This window comes from Haemorhous mexicanus, unplaced genomic scaffold, assembly GCF_027477595.1.
Source record: "Haemorhous mexicanus isolate bHaeMex1 unplaced genomic scaffold, bHaeMex1.pri scaffold_219_ctg1, whole genome shotgun sequence".
NCBI lineage: Eukaryota > Metazoa > Chordata > Aves > Passeriformes > Fringillidae > Haemorhous > Haemorhous mexicanus.
In genome coordinates, this window is record NW_026776046.1 from 911 (window position 1) to 23,468 (window position 22,558).

Here is a 22,558-nt window from a genome sequence, read left to right on the forward strand (position 1 = left end):
AGGCACTGGGGGGGGGGGAGGGGGGAGGGGGCGGCGGCTCTGACGTCACCGCGAGTCACGACGTCACTCCGCAGCACCCTGACGTAATCTCCGCGGCGTCACGGCGCAGGCCCCGCCCCTGGGGGGCGTGGTCAGTGCCGGGCGCGAGAGATGGCCACGCCCAGCAGCCCGGCCACGCCCATGACCACGCCCCCGACGATGGCCGCGCCCACCAGCCCGTCTGGGGGGGGACAGAGGGGACAAGGTCAGCGGCGGGGGGGCTTTGTCACCTCCGTGTCCCCTCCCTGTCCCCGCAGTGCCACCCCCAGTGTCCCCAGGGTCCCCAAATGTCCTCAATGTCCCCACATCCCTCATACCCCCCAATGTCCCCAGTGTCACCTCCCCATGTCCCCGATGTCCCCCTCCCCTCTCATGGCCCTGTGTCCCCCAATGTCCCCAATCCCCCAATGTCCCCGATGTCCCCAAATGTCCCCACACCCCTGCCACTATCCCCCCGTCCCTCTGCTGTCCCCAATGTCCCCCAACGTCCCCGCTGTCCCCGTGTCCTGCCACACCCACAATGTCCCCAATGTCCCCAACCCCCCCAATGTCCCCAATCCCAAATGTCCCCCAGTGCCCCCCCCATGTCCCCACTGTCCCCATTGTCCTTCACGTCCCCCCGATGTCCCCACACCCCTCCTACTGTCCCCAACCCCCACTGTCCCCAATGTCCCCTCACTGTCATTGCTGTCCCCCATGTCCCCAATGTCCCCAATGTCCCCAACCCCCCAATGTCCCCAACCCCCACACTGTCCCAGCTGTCCCCAATGTCCCCAATGTCCTCTCACTGTCTTGCTGTCCCCTCTGTCCCCGATGTCCCCAACGTCCCCAATGTCCCCAACCCCCCCAATGTCCCCTTGCTGTCCCCCCGCTGTCCCTCCTGTCCCCACTGTCCCCAAAGTCCCAAACCCCCGCAATGTCCCCAATGTCCCAGTGTCCCCTACCCCCAATATCCCCCAACCCCCAAATCCCCCCACTGTCCCCAATGCCCCCAATGTCCCCACTGTCCCCTCACTGTCCTTGCTGTCCCCAATGTCCCCAATGTCCCCTCGCTGTCCCCAATGTCCCCAACCCCCCCAATGTCCCCAACCCCCCCAATGTCCCCAACGTCCCCACTGTCCCCATCCCCCCAACCCCCCAAATGTCCCCGCTGTCCCCACTGTCCCCCCGCTGTCCCCGCTGTCCCCTCGCTGTCCCCCCTCTGTCCCCGCTGTCCCCAATGTCCCCTCGCTGTCCCCCCACTGTCCCCCCTCTGCCCCCACTGTCCCCTCGCTGTCCCCGCTGTCCCCCCGCTGTCCCCCCTCTGTCCCCTCTGTCCCCGCTGTCCCCTCTGTCCCCACTGTCCCCGCTGTCCCCCCACTGTCCCCTCTGTCCCCAATGTCCCCAACCCCCCCACTGTCCCCACTGTCCCCTCACTGTCCCCCCGCTGTCCCTGCTGTCCCCCCTCTGTCCCCGCTGTCCCCAATGTCCCCTCGGTGTCCCCTCGCTGTCCCCTCTGTCCCCGCTGTCCCCCCTGTCCCCCCGCTGTCCCACCGCTGTCCCCTCGCTGTCCCCGCTGTCCCCACTGTCCCCGCTGTCCCCCCACTGTCCCCACTGTCCCCCCTCTGTCCCCACTGTCCCCTCGCTGTCCCCGCTGTCCCCAATGTCCCCTCGCTGTCCCCGCTGTCCCCGCTGTCCCCTCGCTGTCCCCGCTGTCCCCTCACCCCTCCTCAGGCGGTTCCGGACGCGGCTCCGCAGCCGCAGCACCTGCGCGTTCTGCGGCTCGGCCGCCAGGAGGCGCTCCAGGTGCTCCAGGGCGCGCTCGTACTCCTGCGGGACAGGGGACTGTCACCTGGGTGTCACCTGGGTGTCACCTGGGTGTCACCTGTGTGACCAGGGACACACCCCCTGAGCCCCCATCCCCCCTCCAGGTGCTCCAGGGCGCGCTCGTACTCCTGCGGGACAGGGGACCGTCACCTGGGTGTCACCTGGGTCACCTGTGTGTCACCTGTGTGTCACCTGGGCCACCTGTGTGTCACCTGTGTGTCACCTGTGTGACCCCTCCCCATCCCCCCTCCAGGTGCTCCAGGGCGCGCTCGTACTCCTGCGGGACAGGGGACCGTCACCTGGGTGTCACCTGGGTCACCTGTGTGACCAGGGACACACCCCCTGAGCCCCCATCCCTGCTCCAGGTGCTCCAGGGCGCGCTCGTACTCCTGCGGGACAGGGGACTGTCACCTGGGTGTCACCAGGGCCACCTGGGTGTCACCTGTGTGACCCCTCCCCATCCCCCCTCCAGGTGCTCCAGGGCGCGCTCGTACTCCTGCGGGACAGGGGACTGTCACCTGGGTGTCACCTGGGTGTCACCTGTGTGACCAGGGACACACCCCCTGAGCCCCCATCCCCCCCTCCAGGTGCTCCAGGGCGCGCTCGTACTCCTGCGGGACAGGGGACTGTCACCTGGGTGTCACCTGGGGGTCACCTGGGTGACCAGGGACACACCCCCTGAGCCCCCATCCCCCCCTCCAGGTGCTCCAGGGCGCGCTCGTACTCCTGCGGGACAGGGGACTGTCACCTGGGTGTCACCTGGGGGTCACCTGGGTGACCAGGGACACACCCCCTGAGCCCCCATCCCCCCCTCCAGGTGCTCCAGGGCGCGCTCGTGCTCCTGCGGGACAGGGGACTGTCACCTGGGTGTCACCTGGGTCACCTGGGTGTCACCTGGGTGACCAGGGACACACCCCCTGAGCCCCCATCCCCCCCTCCAGGTGCTCCAGGGCGCGCTCGTACTCCTGCGGGACAGGGGACTGTCACCTGGGTGTCACCTGGGTCACCTGGGTGTCACCTGGGTGACCAGGGACACACCCCCTGAGCCCCCATCCCCCCCTCCAGGTGCTCCAGGGCGCGCTCGTACTCCTGCGGGACAGGGGACTGTCACCTGGGTGTCACCTGGGTCACCTGGGTGTCACCTGTGTGTCACCTGGGTCACCTGTGTGTCACCTGTGTGACCAGGGACCCACCCCCTGAGCCCCCATCCCCCCTCCAGGTGCTCCAGGGCGCGCTCGTACTCCTGCGGGACAGGGGACTGTCACCTGGGTGTCACCTGGGTCACCTGTGTGTCACCTGGGCCACCTGTGTGTCACCTGGGCCACCTGTGTGTCACCTGGGTCACCTGTGTGACCAGGGACACACCCCCTGAGCCCCCATCCCCCCTCCAGGTGCTCCAGGGCGCGCTCGTACTCCTGCGGGACAGGGGACTGTCACCTGGGTGTCACCTGGGTCACCTGTGTGTCACCTGGGCCACCTGTGTGTCACCTGGGCCACCTGTGTGTCACCTGGGTCACCTGTGTGACCAGGGACACACCCCCTGAGCCCCCATCCCCCCTCCAGGTGCTCCAGGGCGCGCTCGTACTCCTGCGGGACAGGTGAGTGTCACCTGTGTGTCACCTGGGTCACCTGTGTGACCCCTCTCTGTCCCCCCCATCCCCCACCCCAGGTGTGCCAGGATCTCTCCCTGTGCCCCCCCCACCATGTCCCCTCAGTGTCCCCAATCCCCTCACTGTCCCTGCTGCCCCCCCAGGGTCCCCAATCCCCCAGTGTCCCCTGATGCCCCCCCAGTGTCCCCAGTGTCCCCAATGTCCCCTCAGTGTCCCCAATCCCCTCACTGTCCCTGCTGTCCCCCCACTGTCCCCAGTGTCCCCAATCCCCCAATCCCTCCAGTGTCCCCCCAGTGTCCCCAGTGTCCCCAGTGTCCCTAATGTCACCATCCCCCCAATGTCCCCCCCAGTGTCCCCCCAATGTCCCCAATCCCCCATCCCCCTCATTGTCCCCACAGTGTCCCCAGTGTCCCTAATGTCCCCAATCCCCCAGTGTCCCCAATCCCCCATCCCCCCCAGTGTCCCCAATGTCTCCAGTGTCCCCAATCCCCCATCCCCCCCAATGTCCCCCCAGTGTCCCCAATGTCCCCAATCTCCCCAATGTCCCCCCAACGTCCCCCAATCCCCCAGTGTCCCCAGCCCCCCCAGTGTCCCCAGTGTCCCCAATCCCCGATCCCCACAATGTCCCCTCAGTGCCTCAGTGTCCCTAATGTCCCCAATACCCCAGTGTCCCCAATGTCCCCAATCCCACCATCTCCCCCAATGTTCCCCCAGTGTCCCCAATGTCCCCATCCCCCCCAGTGCCCTCAATGTCCCCAGTGTCCTTAATGTCCCCATCCCCCTCAGTGTCCCTAATGTCCCCATCCCCCCCAGTGTCCCTGCAATGTCCCCAGTGTCCCCAATGTCCCCATCCCCCCCAGTGCCCTCAATGTCCCCAGTGTCCTTAATGTCCCCATCCCCCTCAGTGTCCCTAATGTCCCCATCCCCCCCAGTGTCCCTGCAATGTCCCCAGTGTCCCCAATGTCCCCCCATCCCCCCCAGTGTCTCCCCAGTGTCCCCAGTGTCCCCAATCCCCCCCATCCCCCCAGTGTCCCCAATCCCCCCAACATCCCCAATGTCCCCCCATCCCCCCCAGTGTCCCCAGTGTCCCTAATGTCCCCATCCCCCCCAATGTCTCCCCATCCCCCCAGTGTCCCCAGTGTCCCCCCAGTGTCCCCCCAGTGTCCCCAGTGTCCCCCCAGTGTCCCCAGTGTCCCCACCTTGAGGCGGTAGTAGCCCAGGGCCAGGTAGAACAGGACGTCCCGCTGCTCCTCCGGGGGGGTCTCGGGCAGCAGCTCTGGGACCCAAAACCCCAGAGAGTCACCCCAAAACTGACCCGGGGACCCCAAAACCCCAGAGAGTCACCCCAAAACTGCCCTGGGACCCCAAAACCCCAAAGAGTCACCCCAAAACTGACCCAAAACTGCCCCGGGACCCCAAAACCCCAAAGAGTCATCCCAAAACTGACCCGGCACCCCAAAACCGCCCCGGGGACCCAAAACCCCAAAAAGTCACCCCAAAACTGCCCCAAAAACTACTCAGGGACCCCAAAACCCCAAAGAGTCACCCCAAAACCGCCCGGGACCCCAAAAACCCTAGAGAGTCACCCCAAAACTGACCCGGGACCCCAAAACCCCAAAGAGTCACCCCAAAACCGCCCCAGGGACCCCCCAAAACCCCAAAGAGTCACCCCAAAACTGCCCGGGGACCCCAAAAACCCAAAGAGTCACCCCAAAACCGACCCGGGACCCCAAAACCCCAAAGAGTCACCCCAAAACCGCCCCAGGGACCCCCCAAAATTGCCCCAGCCATGACCACGCCCCCGCTACAGCCACGCCCATAACCACGCCCCCAAGTGGTTGTCCCGCCCCCTGTTGAGGCCCCGCCCCTCACCGGAGAGCAGCGCCACCCCGCGGGCCGTGTCCCCCCGGTACCGGAGCAGGCCCCGCCCCCTGTTGAGGCCCCGCCCCTCACCGGAGAGCAGCGCCACCCCGCGGGCCGTGACCCCCCGGTACCGGAGCAGGCCCCGCCCCCTGCTGAGGCCCCGCCCCTCACCGGAGAGCAGCGCCACCCCGCGGGCCGTGTCCCCCCCGGTACCGGAGCAGGCCCCGCCCCCTGTTGAGGCCCCGCCCCTCACCGGAGAGCAGCGCCACCCCGCGGGCCGTGTCCCCCCCGGTACCGGAGCAGGCCCCGCCCCCTGTGTTAGCCCCGCCCCTCACCGGAGAGCAGCGCCACCCCGCGGGCCGTGTCCCCCCGGTACCGGAGCAGGCCCCGCCCCCTGTTGAGGCCCCGCCCCTCACCGGAGAGCAGCGCCACCCCGCGGGCCGTGTCCCCCCGGTACCGGAGCAGGCCCCGCCCCCTGCTGAGGCCCCGCCCCTCACCGGAGAGCAGCGCCACCCCGCGGGCCGTGTCCTCCCGGTACCGGAGCAGGCCCCGCCCCCTGTTGAGGCCCCGCCCCTCACCGGAGAGCAGCGCCACCCCGCGGGCCGTGTCCCCCCGGTACCGGAGCAGGCCCCGCCCCCTGTGTTAGCCCCGCCCCTCACCGGAGAGCAGCGCCACCCCGCGGGCCGTGTCCCCCCCGGTCCCGAGCAGGCCCCGCCCCCTGTGTTAGCCCCGCCCCTCACCGGAGAGTAGCGCCACCCCGCGGGCCGTGTCCTCCCGGTACCGGAGCAGGCCCCGCCCCCTGTGTTAGCCCCGCCCCTCACCGGAGAGCAGCGCCACCCCGCGGGCCGTGTCCTCCCGGTACCGGAGCAGGCCCCGCCCCCTGTTAAAGCCCCGCCCCTCACCGGAGAGCAGCGCCACCCCGCGGGCCGTGTTTCCCTCCGGTACCGGAGCAGGCCCCGCCCCCTTTGGAAGCCCCGCCCCTCACCGCAGAGCAGCGCCACCCCGCGGGCCGTGTCCCCCCGGTACCGGAGCAGGCCCCGCCCCCTGTTGAGGCCCCGCCCCTCACCGGAGAGCAGCGCCACCCCGCGGGCCGTGTCCTCCCGGTACCGGCTCCGCACCAGGCCCCAGCCGTACTCGAAGCGGCACTGCCGGGACAGCGCCCCCTGCTGGCGCTCGGCCGCGTAGCGCCGCTCCAGCGCCTGCGCACAACGGGGGAGGGGAGGGGTTAAAGGTCATGGGGGTACTGGGAGCACTGGGAGGGACTGGGAGGGACTGGGGGCACTGGGAATGGCACTGAGGGGGTACTGGGAGGGACTGGGAGTACTGGGAATTGCACTGAGGGGTTACTGGGAGTACTGGGAGGGACTGGGAATGGCACTGAGGGGTTACTGGGAGGGACTGGGAGTACTGGGAGGGACTGGGGGCACTGGGAATGGCACTGAGGGGTTACTGGGAGTACTGGGAATGGCACTGAGGGGTTACTGGGAGCACTGGGAATGGCACTCAGGGGTTACTGGGAATACTGGGAATGGCACTAGGAGTTACTGGGAGGGACTGGGAGCACTGGGAGCACTGGGAATAGCACTGAGGGGTTACTGAGAGTACTGGGAATGGCACTGAGGGGTTACTGGGAGCACTGGGAGGGACTGGGAATGGCACTGGGAGTACTGGGAGCACTGGGAATGGCCCTGAGGGGCTACTGGGAGCACTGGGAGGGACTGGGAGCACTGGGAGGGTACAGGGGAGTTACTGGGAGCACTGGGAATGGCACTGAGGGGTTACTGGGAGCACTGGGAGGGACTGGGAGCACTGGGAATGGCACTGAGGGGTGTTACTGGGGTCACTGGGAGGGACTGGGAGCACTGGGAATGGCATTGAGGGGTTACTGGGAGCACTGGGAATGGCATTGAGGAGTTACTGGGAGCACTGGGAGGGACTGGGAGGGCACTGGGTGTTACTGGGAGCACTGGGAATGGCACTGAGGGGTTACTGGGAGCACTGGGAATGGCATTGAGGGGTTAGTGGGAGTACTGGGAGCACTGGGAATGGCACTGAGGGGTTACTGGGAGCACTGGGTGTTACTGGGAGCACTGGGAATGGCACTGAGGGGTTACTGGGAGCACTGGGTGTTACTGGGAGCACTGGGAATAGCACTGAGGGGTTACTGGGAGCACTGGGTGTTACTGGGAGCACTGGGAATAGCACTGAGGGGTTACTGGGAGCACTGGGAATGGCACTCAGGGGTTACTGGGAGTACTGGGAGCACTGGGAATGGCACTGGGGGGTTATTGGGAGCACTGGGAGGGACTGGGAGGGCACTGGGGGGTTACTGGGAGCACTGGGAATGGCACTGGGAGGTACTGGGAGCACTGGGAATGGCACTCAGGGGTTACTGGGAGCACTGGGAGGGACTGGGAGCACTGGGAGGGTACAGGGGAGTTACTGGGAGCACTGGGAATGGCGCTGAGGGGTTACTGGGAGCACTGGGAATGGCACTGAGGGGTTACTGGGAGGGACTGGGAGTACTGGGAATGGCACTGAGGGGTTACTGGGAGCACTGGGAGGGACTGGGAGCACTGGGAATGGCACTGGGGGGTTACTGCGAGCACTGGGAGAGCATTGGGCCCTTACTGGGAGGGTACTGGGAGCACTGGGAGGGCACTGGGAGCAGTGGGGGCGATACTGGGAGTGACTGGGAGGGGACTGGGTGTTACTGCGAGTACTGGGATGAGTCACTGGGTGTTACTGGGAACACTGGGAGGATAGTGGGAGTAACTGGGAGCACTGGGATGAGTCATTGGGGGTTACTGGGAACACTGGGAGGATAGTGGGATGAGTAACTGGGAGCACTGGGATGAGTCACTGGGTGTTACTGGGAACACTGGGAGGATAGTGGGAGTAACTGGGAGCACTGGGATGAGTCATTGGGGGTTACTGGGAGCACTGGGCGTTACTGGGAGCACTGGTAGGATACTGGGAAGGCACTGGGGGGTTACTGGGAGCACTGGGAAGGCACGGAGGGGTTACTGGGAGCACTGGGATGAGTCGTTGGGGGTTACTGGGAGCACTGGGATGAGTCACTGGGCCCTTACTGGGAGCACTGGGGGGTACTGGGAGGGGGCTTGTGGGCGTGGTTTATCAGGAGGGCGTAACCACAAATGGGCGTGGTCACAAAATGGGCGGAGCCCCGGAGCCAAGACCCCCAGGGGGTGCGAGAGGGGGCGTGACCAACGCAGGTGGGGGCGTGGCCACTCAACCAAAGGGGCGTGGCCACACTGAGGGGAGTGGTCACGTGAGGCGAGTGGGCGTGGCTAAACAGGGCGTTGTGGGGGCGCAAACGGGGCGTGGCCCGGGGGGCTCGCGGCAGTCGGGAGGGGGGTCCACAGGGGTGGGCGTGGCTGCAAAAAAGGGGGCGTGTCCCTGCGCGGAGGGGGGCGTGGCCTCACCATCAGATCCTCCACCGCCACCACATCGTCGAACTCGGGGTCCATCGCACCCGGAAGAGCCGCCGGAAGTGAAGGCGGAAGTGACGGCTTAACCCCGCCCATTCCCATCTCCCTTCGCCGCCATTGGCCGCGCCTCACCGCACGGCGCTGCGATTGGCCGGCCGGCGCGTGAGCCCCGCCGCCATTGGCTCCGCCCCGCGTCAATCACCGTGAGGGGGAGCACCGCCGCCATCGCCATGGCCACGTACCGGGTGCGGGTCCGTACCGGCACCGCTCCCGGCGCCGGCACCAGCGACGCCATCGCCGTGACGCTGGTGGGGAGCCGCGGCAGCAGCGCCAGGACCGCGCTGGACGGGTGGGGGCCCGACTTCCATTGCGGGGCGGTGAGAGACGGGGCGGGGAGCGGGGGGCTGAGGGGGCCTGAGGGGAGCGGGGGGCGGGGAGGGGATTTGGGGACATCGGGGGGGGGTTGGGGACATTTGGGGGGATTTTGGGGGGGGTTGGGGGCATTTGGGGGGAATTTTGGGGGGGTTTGGGGGCATCTGGGGGAGGTTGGGGACATTTGGGGGGATTTTGGGGGGGGATTTGGGGGGATTTTGGGGGGGTTGGGGGGATTTGGGGGGAGGTTGGGGACATTTGGGGGATTTTGGGGGTGTTTGGGGGCATTTGGGGGGAATTTTGGGGCTATTTGGGGACATTTGGGGGGAGGTTGGGACATTTGGGGGGATTTTGGGGGTGTTTGGGGGGATTTGGGGGGAATTTTGGGGGGGTTTGGGGACATCGGGGGGAGGTTGGGGACATTTGGGGGGATTTTGGGGGGGTTTGGGGGCATTTGGGGGGGTTGGGGGGATTTGAGGGGAATTTTGGGGGGGTTTGGGGACATTTGGGGGGGCTGGGGGGGATTTGGGGACGTTCGGGGGTGGTTCGGGACATTTGGGGGGGATTTGGGGGGAATTTTGGAGGGTTTGGGGACATTTGGGGGGGATTTGGGGACGTTTGGGGACACTGGGGGGGATTTGGGGACATTTGGGAGCGATTGGGGGGATGTGGGGGGGATTTGGGGACATTTTTGGGGTCTTTGGGACATTTGGGAAGGGTTTGGGGACATTGGAGAGGTTCTGGGGGACGTTTGGGGCATATTTGGGAGGGATTTGGGGACATTTTGGGGTACTTGGGGACATTTGGGAGGGATTTGTGGACATTTGGGAGGGTTTGGGGACATTTATGGGGATTTAGGGACATTTTTGGGGATTTAGGGACATTTTGGGGGGATTTGGGGACATTTTTGGGGGATTTGGGGACATTTATGGGGGTTTGGGGACATCTGAGTGTGGCTCTGTCACCTTTGGGGGGTTCAGGGGAGGGTTGGGGACACCTCGGGGGGGTCTTGGGGACATTTGCAGGGGGCTCAATGTCCCAACCCCCCCTAGAAGGGCCCTGGGTGTCCCCAAATGTCCCCAAAAGGGTCCCGGGGCTGAGGGGGGAGGGGACAGCGGGTGACACAGCACAGGTGGCACCCAGGGCGTGGCCGGGGCAGGTGACACCGCGTGGGTGGCCCTGGGGACACGATGGGGACACGGTGGGGACACGATGGTGGCGCCATGGCTGGGCGGGGCAGGGGACAATGGGGACACGGCGGGGGTGGCAGTGGTGACACAACGGAGGGGACACAGTGGTGACACGGGGACGGTGACAGAGGTGACACGGGGAGGGGACAATAGAGGGGACACAATGGTGACACGGAGATGGTGACAGAGGTGACACGGGGGAGGGGACACAGGGATGGTGACAATGGTGACAATGGTGACACAATGGAGAGAACACAGTGGTGGTGACAATGGAGGGGACTGTGGTGACACAATGGAGGGGACAATGGTGACACTAGGGAGGTGACAAGGGGGCACAGTGGTGACAGTGGTGACACGGTGGAGGGGACAGCGGTGACAAGGGAGGCACAGCGATGGTGACAATGGTTGACACAGTGATGGTGACAGCGGTGACACAATGGAGGGGACAGTGGTGACACAAGGGGGGTGACAAGGGGGGCACAGTGGTGACAATGGTGACACAGTGATGGTGACGATGACCCAGTGGCAGTGGCAGCAGTGACAATGGTGACACAATGGAGGTGACAATGATGGTGACAACGGTGACACAGTGGAGGGAACAGTGGTGACAAGAGGGGCACAGTGGTGACAGTGGTGACACAGAGGTGGTGACAACGGTGACACAATGGAGGGGACAATGGTGACACAAGGGAAGTGACAATGGTGACACAGTGATGGTGACAATGACACAGTGGCAGTGGCAGCAGTGACAATGGTGACACAGTGATGGTGACAGCGGTGACACAATGGAGGGGACAATGGTGACACAAGGGGGGTGACAAGGGGGGCACAGTGATGGTGACAATGGTGACACAGAGGTGGTGATGATGACCCAGTGGCAGTGGCAGCAGTGACAATGGTGACACAATGGAGGTGACAACGATGGTGACAACGGTGACAGTGGTGACGTTGCTCCCCAGAGGTGTCGGTGGTGGCAGTGGCACGGTGTTGGTGGCACGGCGAGGTGACAGCGCCGGCACGGTGACGGTGGCCTGGTGGTGGTGGCAGCGGTGGCGGTGACACAGCCAAGGTGGCAGCGGTGACAGTGGTGGCGCAGCCACGGTGACAACAATGGCCTGGTGATGGTGACAGCGCTGACACGACAACGGTGACACTGCCATGGTGGTGGCACAGCCATGGTGACAACGGTGACACAGCCATGGTGACAACAGTGACACAGCCGTGGTGACAACAGTGACACAGCCACGGTGACACAGCCACGGTGGCACAGCAGCGGTGACACAGCCATGGTGACAACAGTGACACAGCCATGGTGACAACAGTGACACAGCCATGATGACATAGCCACAGTGACAATGGTGGTGGCACAGCCACGGTGACAGTGGTGGCACAGTCATAGTGACACAGCCACGGTGACACAGCCATGGTGACAGTGGTGGTGGCACAACCATGGTGGCAACGGTGACACTGCCGTGGTGGTGGCACAGCCATGGTGACAACAGTGACACATCCATGGTGGCACAGCAGCGGTGGCACAACCATGGTGACAATGGTGGCAGCACAGCCATGGTGACAGTGGTGGCATAGCCATGGTGACAGTGGTGGTGACACAGCCATGGTGACACAGCCATGGTGACAATGGTGACCCAGCCATGGTGACACAGCCACAGTGACAATGGTGGTGGCACAGCCATGGTGACAGTGGTGGCACAGCCATGGTGACAGTGGTGACACAGGCATGGTGACACAGCCACAGTGACAATGGTGGTGGCACAGCCATGGTGACAATGGTGACACAGCCATGGTGACAATGGTGGCACAGCCATGGTGACAGCAGTGACACAGCCACGGTGACACAGCCATGGTGACACAGCCACAGTGACAATGGTGGTGGCACAGCCATGGTGACAGCAGTGAAACAGCCACGGTGACAGTGGTGGCACAGCCATGGTGACAATGGTGACACAGCCCTGATGACAGTGGCGGCACAGCCATGGTGACAGCAGTGCCCTGGCCATGGTGACAGCGGTGACACTGCAGTGGCAGTGACTTCACAGCAAGGTGACAGTGACACGGTGACAGACACACACTGATGTCCCCAGTGTCCCTGTACGGGTGACCGAGTTTGGTGACAATGTCCCCAGTGTCCCCAGGGTGTCCCACCCTACGGGTGACAGCAGAAGGTGTGACAGTGACACAGTGACACTGACAATGTCCCCAGTGTCCCCAGGGTGTCCCACCGTACAGGTGACAGCACAAGGTGTGACAGTGACACAGTGACAGTCGCAGTGTCCCCAATGTCCCCAGTCACAGTGACACAGTGACAGTGTCCCCAGTGTCCCCAGGGTGTCCCACCGTACAGGTGACAGCAAAAGGTGTGGTGACAGTGACACAGTGACACTGGCAGTGTCCCCAATGTCCCCAGTCACAGTGACACTGACAATGTCCCCAGTGTCCCCAGGGTGTCCCACTGTACAGGTGACACAGCACAAGGTGTGACAGTGACACAGTGACACTGACAGTGTCCCCAATGTCCCCAGGGGTGTTCCACCGAACAGGTGACAGCACACGGTGTGACAGTGACACAGTGACAGTGGCAGTGTCCCCAGGGTGTCCCACCATAAAGGTGACAGCGCAAGGTGTGGTGACAGTGACACAGTGACAGTGGCAGTGTCCCCAGGGTGTCCCACCGCACAGGTGACACAGCACAAGGTGTGGTGACAGTGACACAGTGACACTGACAATGTCCCCAGTGTCCCCAGGGTGTCCCACCGTACAGGTGACAGCACAAGGTGCAGTGACAATGCTGGCAGTGTCCCCAGTGTCACCTCACAGGTGACAGAGTACCAGGTGTGTGTCCCCCGCCCCCCTGGGCCACCTGCTCCTGCTGCAGGTGCACAGTGACAGTGACACAGTGACACACAGGTGACACAGTGACAGTGACACAGGTGACACTCTGGTGTCCCCTGTACAGGTGACAGAGTACCAGGTGTGTGTCCCCCGCCCCCCTGGGCCACCTGCTCCTGCTGCAGGTGCACAGTGACAGTGACACAGGTGACACAGTGACAGTGACACAGGTGACACAGTGACACACAGGTGACACAGGTGACACAGTGACACAGTGACAGTGACACAGGTGACACTCTGGTGTCCCCTGTACAGGTGACAGAGTACCAGGTGTGTGTCCCCCGCCCCCTGGGCCACCTGCTCCTGCTGCAGGTGCACAGTGACAGTGACACAGGTGACACAGTGACACAGTGACACAGTGACACAGGTGACACAGTGACACAGTGACACAGTGACACAGGTGGCACAGTGACAGTGATACAGGTGACACAGTGACACAGGTGACACAGTGACACACAGGTGACACAGTGACACAGGTGACACAGTGACAGTGACACAGGTGACACAGTGACACAGGTGACACAGTGACAGTGACACAGGTGACACAGACACAGGTGGCACAGTGACACAGGTGACACTCTGGTGTCCCCTGTACAGGTGACAGAGTACCAGGTGTGTGTCCCTGTCCCCTGGGCCACCTGCTCCTGCTGCAGGTGCCACAGTGACAGTGACACAGTGACACAGTGACAGTGACACAGGTGACACAGTGACAGTGACACGTGACACAGTGACACACAGGTGACACAGTGACACACAGGTGACACTCTGGTGTCCCCTGTACAGGTGACAGAGTACCAGGTGTGTGTGCCCCGCCCCCTGGGCCACCTGCTCCTGCTGCAGGTGCACAGTGACAGTGACACAGGTGACACAGGTGACGCAGTGACAGTGACACAGTGACAGTGACACAGGTGACACAGTGACACAGGTGACACAGTGACACAGGTGACACTCTGGTGTCCCCTGTACAGGTGACAGAGTACCAGGTGTGTGTCCCCCGCCCCCTGGGCCACCTGCTCCTGCTCCAGGTGCACAGTGACAGTGACACAGTGACACACAGGTGACACAGTGACAGTGACACAGGTGACACAGGTGACACTCTGGTGTCCCCCCTGTACAGGTGACAGAGTACCAGGTGTGTGTCCCCCGCCCCCTGGGCCACCTGCTCCTGCTCCAGGTGCACAGTGACAGTGACACAGGTGACACAGTGACACACAGGTGACACAGTGACACAGGTGACACTCTGGTGTCCCCTGTACAGGTGACAGAGTACCAGGTGTGTGTCCCCCGCCCCCTGGGCCACCTGCTCCTGCTGCAGGTGCACAGTGACACAGGTGACACAGGTGACACAGGTGACACTCTGGTGTCCCCTGTACAGGTGACAGAGTACCAGGTGTGTGTCCCCCGCCCCCTGGGCCACCTGCTCCTGCTGCAGGTGACACAGTGACAGTAACACAGGGGACACAGTGACACACAGGTGACACAGTGACAGTGACACAGGTGACACAGTCACATTGATGGTGACACAGTGACACAGGTGACACTCTGGTGTCCCCTGTACAGGTGACAGAGTACCAGGTGTGTGTCCCCCGCCCCCTGGGCCACCTGCTCCTGCTGCAGGTGCACAAGGGGCCCTGCGGGGGCCTCCCCGAGAGCTCCTGGTACCTGGAGAACGTCACCGTGTGGGGACAGCGCGGGGACACACCTGGGGACACACCTGGGGACACAGCTGGGGACACCCCGGACACCTCGGACAGCGAGGACAGCGCTGGGGACAGCGAGGAGGAGGAGGAGGAGGAGGAGGAGGAGGAAGGTGACAGCGAGGACGAGGTGACGGACGAGGAGGATGAGGGGACAGGTGACAGCGAGGGGACAGGTGACACCCAGGAGGAGGAGGAGGAGGAGGAGGAGGAGGAGGAGGAGCCGGAGGACGACGCAGGTGACACAGGTGACATCGGCACTGCCAGCGCAGGTGAGGGCAGGGACGCGGCGGGTGACACCTGGGACAGGACAGGTGACACCTGTGAGGGCACAGGTGACGTCAGCCACACAGGTGACACTGTGATGGCGCAGGTGGCACTGATGGCACAGGTGATGTCACCTCTACAGGTGGCTCTGTGATGGCGCAGGTGGCACCTGTGACAATACAGGTGATGCCACCCCCAGGTCACACCTGTGCCAGTACAGGTGATGTCACCCCCAGGTCACACCTGTGCTACTCCAGGTGATGTCACCCCCAGGTGACACCTGTGCCAATACAGGTGATGCCACCTCCAGGTGACACCTGTGCCAGTACAGGTGACATCACCCCCAGGTCACACCTGTGACAGTACAGGTGACATCACTCCCAGGTGACACCTGTGACAGTACAGGTGATGTCATCCCCAAGTCACACCTGTGACAGTACAGGTGACATCGCCCCCATAGGTGACACCTGTGCTACTCCAGGTGACATCACCCCCATAGGTGACACCTGTGCTACTCCAGGTGACGTCACCCCCTGGTGACACCTGTGCCAGTATAGGTGACATCACCCCCAGGTGACACCTGTGACAGTACAGGTGACATCACCCCCCCAGGTGACACCTGTGCTACTCCAGGTGATGCCACCCCCAGGTGACACCTGTGCCAGTACAGGTGACATCACCCCCGGATGACACCTGTGCTACTCCAGGTGACATCGCCCCAATAGGTGACACCTGTGCTACTCCAGGTGATGTCAACCCCAGGTGACACCTGGACAGTACAGGTGATGCCACCCCCAGGTGACACCTGTGCCAGTACAGGTGACATCGCCCCCCCAGGTGACACCTGTGCTACTCCAGGTGATGCCACCCCCCCAGGTGACACCTGTGCTACTCCAGGTGACGTCACCCCCACAGATGACACCTGTGCCACTCTAGGTGACGTCACCCACAGGTGACACCTGTGCCACTCCAGGTGACATCAGACACCTGTAATGGCACAGGTGACATCCCCCCCAGGTGACAGCTGTGTCCCCGCAGGTGACCCCGATGACGTCACTCACCTGGGCCCCTTCCACTTCCCCTGCTACCGCTGGCTGGAGGGGTACGGCACCTGGGAGCTGCCCGAGGGCACAGGTGGGCACACCTGGGGACACTGGGGACACACCTGGGGACACACCTGGGGACATTGGGGACACACCTGGGGACACACCTGGGACATTGGGGACACACCTGGGGACACACCTGGGGACATTGGGGACACACCTGGGACACCTGGGGACACACCTGGGATAGCTGGGGCCACCTGGAGATACCTGGGCACAGCTGGAACACCTGAGAGCACCTGGGGACACACCTGGGGACACACCTGGGGACATTGGGGACACACCTGGGGACATTGGGGACACACCTGGGCACACCTAGGATAGCTGGGGCCACCTGGAGATACCTGGGCACAGCTGGAACACCTGAGAGCGCCTGGGGACACACCTGGGGACACACCTGGGGACACACCTGGGACACCTGGGGACACACCTGGGATAGCTGGGGCCACCTGGAGATACCTGGGCACAGCTGGAACACCTGAGAGCGCCTGGGGACACACCTGGGGACACACCTGGGGACACACCTGGGGACACACCTGGGGACATTGGGGACACACCTGGGCACACCTAGGATAGCTGGGGCCACCTGGAGATACCTGGGAGCACCTGGGGACACATCTGGGGACATTGGGTTCACCTGGGCACACCTGGCACACCTTGGGACACCTGGGGGGGTGGGGACACACCTGGGCACACCTGGGGACACACCTAGGGATACCTGGGGACAGCTGGGGACATTTGGGACACACCTGGGGGCACATCTGGGCACACCTGGGACACCTGGGGGGATGGGGACACACCTGGGACACCTGGGGGGGTGGGGACACACCTGGACACACCTGTGACACCTGGGGGGGGTGGGGACACACCTGGGCACACCTGGGACACCTGGGGGGGGGTGGGGACACACCTGGGACACCTGGGAGTGGGGACACACCTGGGACACCTGGGGGGGGTGGGGACACAGCTGGGACACCTGGGGGGGGTGGGGACACACCTGGGCACACCTGGGACACCTGGGGGGGGGGTGGGGACACACCTGGGACACCTGGGAGTGGGGACACACCTGGGACACCTGGGGGGGGGTGGGGACACAGCTGGGACACCTGGGGGGGGTGGGGACACACCTGGGCACACCTGGGGCACCTGGGGGGGGTGGGGACACACCTGGGGACACCTGGGGGGGGTGGGGACACACCTGGGACACCTGGGGGGGGTGGGGACACACCTGGGGGCACACCTGTGACACCTGGGGGGGGTGGGGACACACCTGGGCACACCTGGGACACCTGGGGGGGGTGGGGACACACCTGGGCACACCTGGGACACCTGGGGGGGTGGGGACACACCTGGGACACCTGGGGGGGTGGGGACACACCTGGGCACACCTGGGACACCTGGGGGGGTGGGGACACACCTGGGACACCTGGGACACGTGGGGGGGGGTGGGGACACACCTGGGCACACCTGTGACACCTGTCCCGCCGTGTCCCCGCAGCCACCACGCCGGCCATGGAGCGACACCCGCGGCTGCAGCGACAGCGCCGGCGACACCTGGTGCAGCAACGGCGGCGCTACAGGTGAGGGACAGGTGACACTGTGACACCTGGGGGGGGTGTGACACGTACAGGTGTGAGTGTGTGACACCTGGGGGGTGTGTGACACCTGGGGGGTGTGTGACACGTACAGGTGTGTGTGTGACACCTGGTGCAGCAACGGCGGCGCTACAGGTGGGGGACAGGTGACACTGTGACACCTGGGGGAGGTGTGACACGTACAGGTGTGAGTGTGACACCTGGGGGGTGTGTGACACGTACAGGTGTGCGTGTGACACGTACAGGTGTGTGTGTGACATGTATAGGTGTGTGTGTGACATGTACAGGTGTGAGTGTGACACCTGGGGGGTGTGTGACACGTACAGGTGTGAGTGTGTGACACCTGGGGGGTGCGTGACACGTACAGGTGTGAGTGTGACATGTACAGGTGTGTGTGTGACACCTGGGGGGTGTGTGACACGTACAGGTGTGCGTGTGACACGTACAGGTGTGTGTGTGACACCTGGGGGGTGTGTGACATTCTCAGGTGTGTGTGACGCCCCAGGTGGGTATGTGTGTGTGGGTGTCTGTGTCCCCAGGTGTGTCCCTGTCCTTCAGGTGTCCCCAGGTGTGTCCCCAGGTGTGCCCAGGTGTTCCCAGGTGTCCCCAGGTGTGCTCAGGTGTTCCCAGGTGTGCTCAGGTGTGTCCCCAGGTGTGTTCCAAGCTGTCCCCACCTGTCCCAGGTGTGCCCATGTGTGCTCAGGTGTGCCCAGGTGTGTCCCCACCTATCCCAGGTGTGCTCAGGTGTGTCCCCAGTTGTCCCCACCTGTCCCAGGTGTGTCCCGAGGTGTCCCCAGGTGTGCTCAAGTGTGCTCAGGTGTGTGCCCAGGTGTGCTCAGGTGTGTCCTCAGCTGTCCCAGGTGTGTCCCCCCAGGTGTCCTCAGGTGTGCCCAGGTGTGCTCAGGTGTGCCCAGGTGTGCCCAGGTGTGCTCAAGTGTGCTCAGGTGTGCCCCCAGGTGTGCCCAGGTGTGCCCAGGTGTCCCAGGTGTGCCCAGGTGTGCTCAAGTGTGCTCAGGTGTGCCCCCAGGTGTGCTCAGGTGTGTCCCCAACTGTCCCAGGTGTGTCCCCCCAGGTGTGCGCTGGTGTCCCCAGGTGTGTCCCCAGCTGTCCCCAGCTGTCCCAGGTGTGCCCAGGTGTGTCCCCAGGTGTGCCCAGGTGTGTCCCCAGGTGTGCTCAGGTGTGCGCAGGTGTGCCCAGCTGTCCCCAGCTGTCCCAGGTGTGCCCAGGTGTGCCCAGGTGTGCCCAGGTGTCCCCAGGTGTGCCCAGGTGTGTCCCCAGGTGTGCTCAGGTGTGCCCAGGTGTGCTCAGGTGTGCCCAGGTGTGCCCAGGTGTCCCAGGTGTGCCCAGGTGTGCTCAGGTGTGCTCAGGTGTGCCCAGATGTGCCCAGGTGTGCGCAGGTGTGCCCAGGTGTCCCAGGTGTGCCCAGGTGTGCTCAGGTGTGCTCAGGTGTGCCCCCAGGTGTGCCCAGCTGTCCCAGGTGTGCCCCCAGGTGTGCCCAGGTGTGCCCAGGTGTGCCCAGGTGTGTCCCTGTTCCAGGCTGGCCCCGTTCGCCCCCGGCCTGCCCTGGGCGCTGCCCCTGGGGACGCCGCTGGAGCCCGACCTGAGCTACTCCTGGGCCAAGGCCTCGGCCTTCTACCTGAGGGGCAGCGCCGCGTGAGTGACCCCTGACCCCTCAGTGACCCCTGAGTGACCCCTGAGTGACCCCTGAGTAACCCCTGAGTGACCCTGAGTGACCCTGAGTGACCACTGACCCCTGAGTGACCACTGAGTGACCCCTGACCCCTCAGTGACCCCTGAGTGACCCTGAGTGACCCCTTAGTGACCAGTGACTGACCACTGAGTGACCAGTGACTGACCAGTGACCCCTGACCGACCCCTGAGTGACCCCTGAGTGACCACAGAGTGACCAGTGACTGACCCCTGAGTGACCCCTGAGTGACCCCTGAGTGACCCCTGAGTGACCCTGAGTGACCACTGAGTGACCCCTGAGTGACCCCTGAGTGACCCTGAGTGACCACTGACCCCTGAGTGACCCCTGAGTGACCCTGAGTGACCCCTGAGTGACCCTGAGTGACCCTGAGTGACCAATGAGTGACCCCTGACCACTGACCCTCCCCTGACTGACCTCTGACCCCAAACCTGCCCCTGCCCACGCCCTCCCCCTGCTGTCCCCAATCCCCTCAATGTCCCCAGTGTCCCCAATCCCCCCAGTGTCCTCAATGTGCCCGATGTCCCCAGTGTCCTCACTGTCCCCAATCCCCCCAGTGTCCCCAATCCCCTCAGTGTCCCGGTGTCCCCAATCCCTCTGATGTCCCCAATGTCCCCAATGTCCTCAATCTGCCCCATGTCCCCGATGTCCCCACTGTCCCCAATCCCCCCAGTGTCCCCAATCCCCCCACTGTCCCGGTGTCCCCAATCCCTCTGATGTCCCCAATGTCCCCAGTGTCCCCAATCCCCCCACTGTCCCCAGTGTTCCCAATCCCCCCAATGTCCCCAATCCCCCAGTGTCCCCAATCCCCCCAATGTCCCCAATCCCCCAGTGTTCCCAATCCCCCCGATGTCCCCAATCCCCCAGTGTCCCCAATCCCCCGATGTCCCCAATCCCCCCGATGTCCCCAATCCCCCAGTGTCCCCAATGTCCCCCAGTGTCCCCAATCCCCCCGATGTCCCCAATCCCCCAATGTCCCCAATGTCCCCCAGTGTCCCCAATCCCCCCGATGTCCCCAATCCCCCAATGTCCCCAATCCCCCCGATGTCCCCAATCCCTCCCAGCTGTCCCCAATCCCCCCTATGTCCCCAATGTCCCCAGTGTCCCCAATCCCCTCAGTGTCCCCAATCCCCCCTATGTCCCCAATCCCCCCAATGTCCCCAATCTCCCCGATGTCCCCGATCCCCCCGATGTCCCCGGTGTCCCCAATCCCCCCGATGTCCCCAATCCCCCCTATGTCCCCAATCCCCCCAATGTCCCCAATCCCCCAGTGTCCCCGATCCCCCCGATGTCCCCGCTGTCCCCAGTGTCCCCACTGTCCCCGCTGTCCCCAGGAACCTGGAGGCCAAGCTCCGGGGGTTCCTGGCCCAGCCCAGCTCGTGGCCCAGCGTGGAGGCCATGACCCGCGTGTTCCGCTGCTTCCACACGCCTGTCACCGGTGGGGACACCGCGGGGACTGGGGACACCGGGGGGATTGGGGGGATTGGGGACACTGGGGGGATTGGGGACACCGGGGGGATTGGGGACACTGGGGACACCGGGGGGACTGGGGGGATTGGGGACACTGGGGGGATTGGGGACACCGGGGGGATTGGGGACGCTGGGGACACCGGAGGGATTGGGGACACCGGGGGGATTGGGGACACTGGGGACACCGGGGGGATTGGGGACACCGGGGGGATTGGGGACACTGGGGACACCGGGGGGATTGGGGACGCTGGGAACATTGGGGACACCGGGGGGACTGGGGACACTGGGGACACCGGGGGGATTGGGGACACTGGGGGGATTGGGGACACTGGGGGATTGGGGACACCGGGGACACCGGGGGGATTGGGGACACTGGGAACATTGGGGACACCGGGGGGACTGGGGACGCTGAGGACATGGGGGACACTGGGGGGATTGGGGACACTGGAGGATTGGGGACATTGGGGACATTGGGGACACCGGGGGGATTGGGGGATTGGGGACACTGGGGGACATTGGTGGGACTGGGGATTCTGGGGATATTGGGGACACCGGGGGGATTGGGGACATTGTGAGGATTGGGGACATTGGAGACACTGGGGACACTGGAGGGACTTGGGGGATTAGGGACACTGGGAACACTGGTGGGACTGGGGACATTGGGGACACTGGGGGGATGGGGGAACTGGGAATAGCAGAGACAGCGGGGACAGTGGGGACATTGGGGACACTGGGGGATTGGGGACATCAAGGACATCAGGGACACGAGGGGAATTGGCCGTACTTGGGGCATTTGAGACACTGGGGACTCTGGGGGGACATCGAAGGGACACTGGGGGTGACACAGGGGACACGAGGGGGCCTCAAGAATTTGGGGGATCCCAGAGGGGCCAGGAGGCGATTTCAGAGATCCCAAAACTTTGGGGTTCCTGGGGTGGCCCTGGGGGTGTCGCAGCAGTTGGGGGGTGTCCCCGAGCTGTCCCCGAGCTGTCCCCGAGGTGTCCCCGCTGTCCCCAGAGTACGTGGTGCGGCACTGGCAGGAGGACGCGTTTTTCGGGGAGCAGTTCCTGAGCGGGGTGAACCCCGTCCTGCTGCGCCGCTGCCGCCGCCTGCCGCCCAACCTCCCGCTCAGCGAGGCCCTGGTGGCCCCGAGCCTGGGCCCGGGGACATCCCTGCAGCGGGAGATGGAGGTGAGCGACACCAACAACCCTAAAAACCACCCCAAAATACCCCCAAATACCCCAAGGTCATCAAAACCCCAAAAACACCCCAAATCCCCCCAACCTCCCGCTCAGCGAGGCCCTGGTGGGGCCCAGCCTGGGCCTGGGGACATCCCTGCAGCGGGAGATGGAGGTGAGGGACACCAACAACCCTAAAAAACACTCCAAAAACCCTAAAACCCACCCCAAAGTACCCCAAAAACCCTAAAATCACCACAAAATGCTCCAAAACCACCCTAAAACCACCCCAAAAACATCA

At 64.2% G+C, this 22,558-nt stretch overlaps 2 protein-coding genes across 11 annotated transcripts in view; one reads left to right on the forward strand and one right to left on the reverse strand.

Moving 5' to 3' along the window:
* FIS1 (fission, mitochondrial 1) lies at nucleotides 1–8,841 on the reverse strand. 5 transcript variants are annotated; one of them, XM_059837715.1, is made up of 5 exons: nucleotides 8,765–8,841; nucleotides 6,385–6,517; nucleotides 4,655–4,731; nucleotides 1,743–1,848; nucleotides 3–220 (listed from the first exon to the last, which is right to left on the reverse strand). In XM_059837715.1, exons 1-5 carry the CDS (start codon nucleotides 8,807–8,809, stop codon nucleotides 132–134), a joined length of 450 nt encoding a protein of 149 aa, XP_059693698.1. In that variant the 5' UTR covers nucleotides 8,810–8,841; the 3' UTR covers nucleotides 3–131. The 5 variants fall into 5 exon arrangements, with proteins under 5 accessions (XP_059693699.1, XP_059693698.1, XP_059693697.1 ...); XM_059837718.1 differs by lacking the exons at nucleotides 3–220; nucleotides 1,743–1,848 and adding exons at nucleotides 3,163–3,181; nucleotides 3,323–3,432; XM_059837716.1 differs by lacking the exon at nucleotides 4,655–4,731 and having other exon boundaries at nucleotides 1–220.
* Nucleotides 8,815–22,558, forward strand: part of LOC132322953 (polyunsaturated fatty acid lipoxygenase ALOX15B-like) — a 22,684-nt gene continuing 8,940 nt past the window's right edge. For 3 of the 6 annotated variants that reach the window (XM_059837711.1, XM_059837707.1, XM_059837712.1), the window contains exons 1-7: nucleotides 8,815–9,147; nucleotides 14,800–15,208; nucleotides 16,221–16,337; nucleotides 17,805–17,886; nucleotides 19,438–19,554; nucleotides 20,944–21,047; nucleotides 22,097–22,269. In XM_059837711.1, coding sequence (XP_059693694.1) covers nucleotides 9,001–9,147; nucleotides 14,800–15,208; nucleotides 16,221–16,337; nucleotides 17,805–17,886; nucleotides 19,438–19,554; nucleotides 20,944–21,047; nucleotides 22,097–22,269 — 1,149 coding nt within the window. In that variant the 5' untranslated portion in view covers nucleotides 8,815–9,000. Of the gene's footprint in view, nucleotides 9,148–14,207; nucleotides 14,265–14,356; nucleotides 14,414–14,799; nucleotides 15,209–16,220; nucleotides 16,338–17,804; nucleotides 17,887–19,437; nucleotides 19,555–20,943; nucleotides 21,048–22,096; nucleotides 22,270–22,558 lie in introns of all 6 variants that reach the window. The other 3 variants (XM_059837709.1, XM_059837708.1, XM_059837710.1) reach the window with 3 other exon arrangements.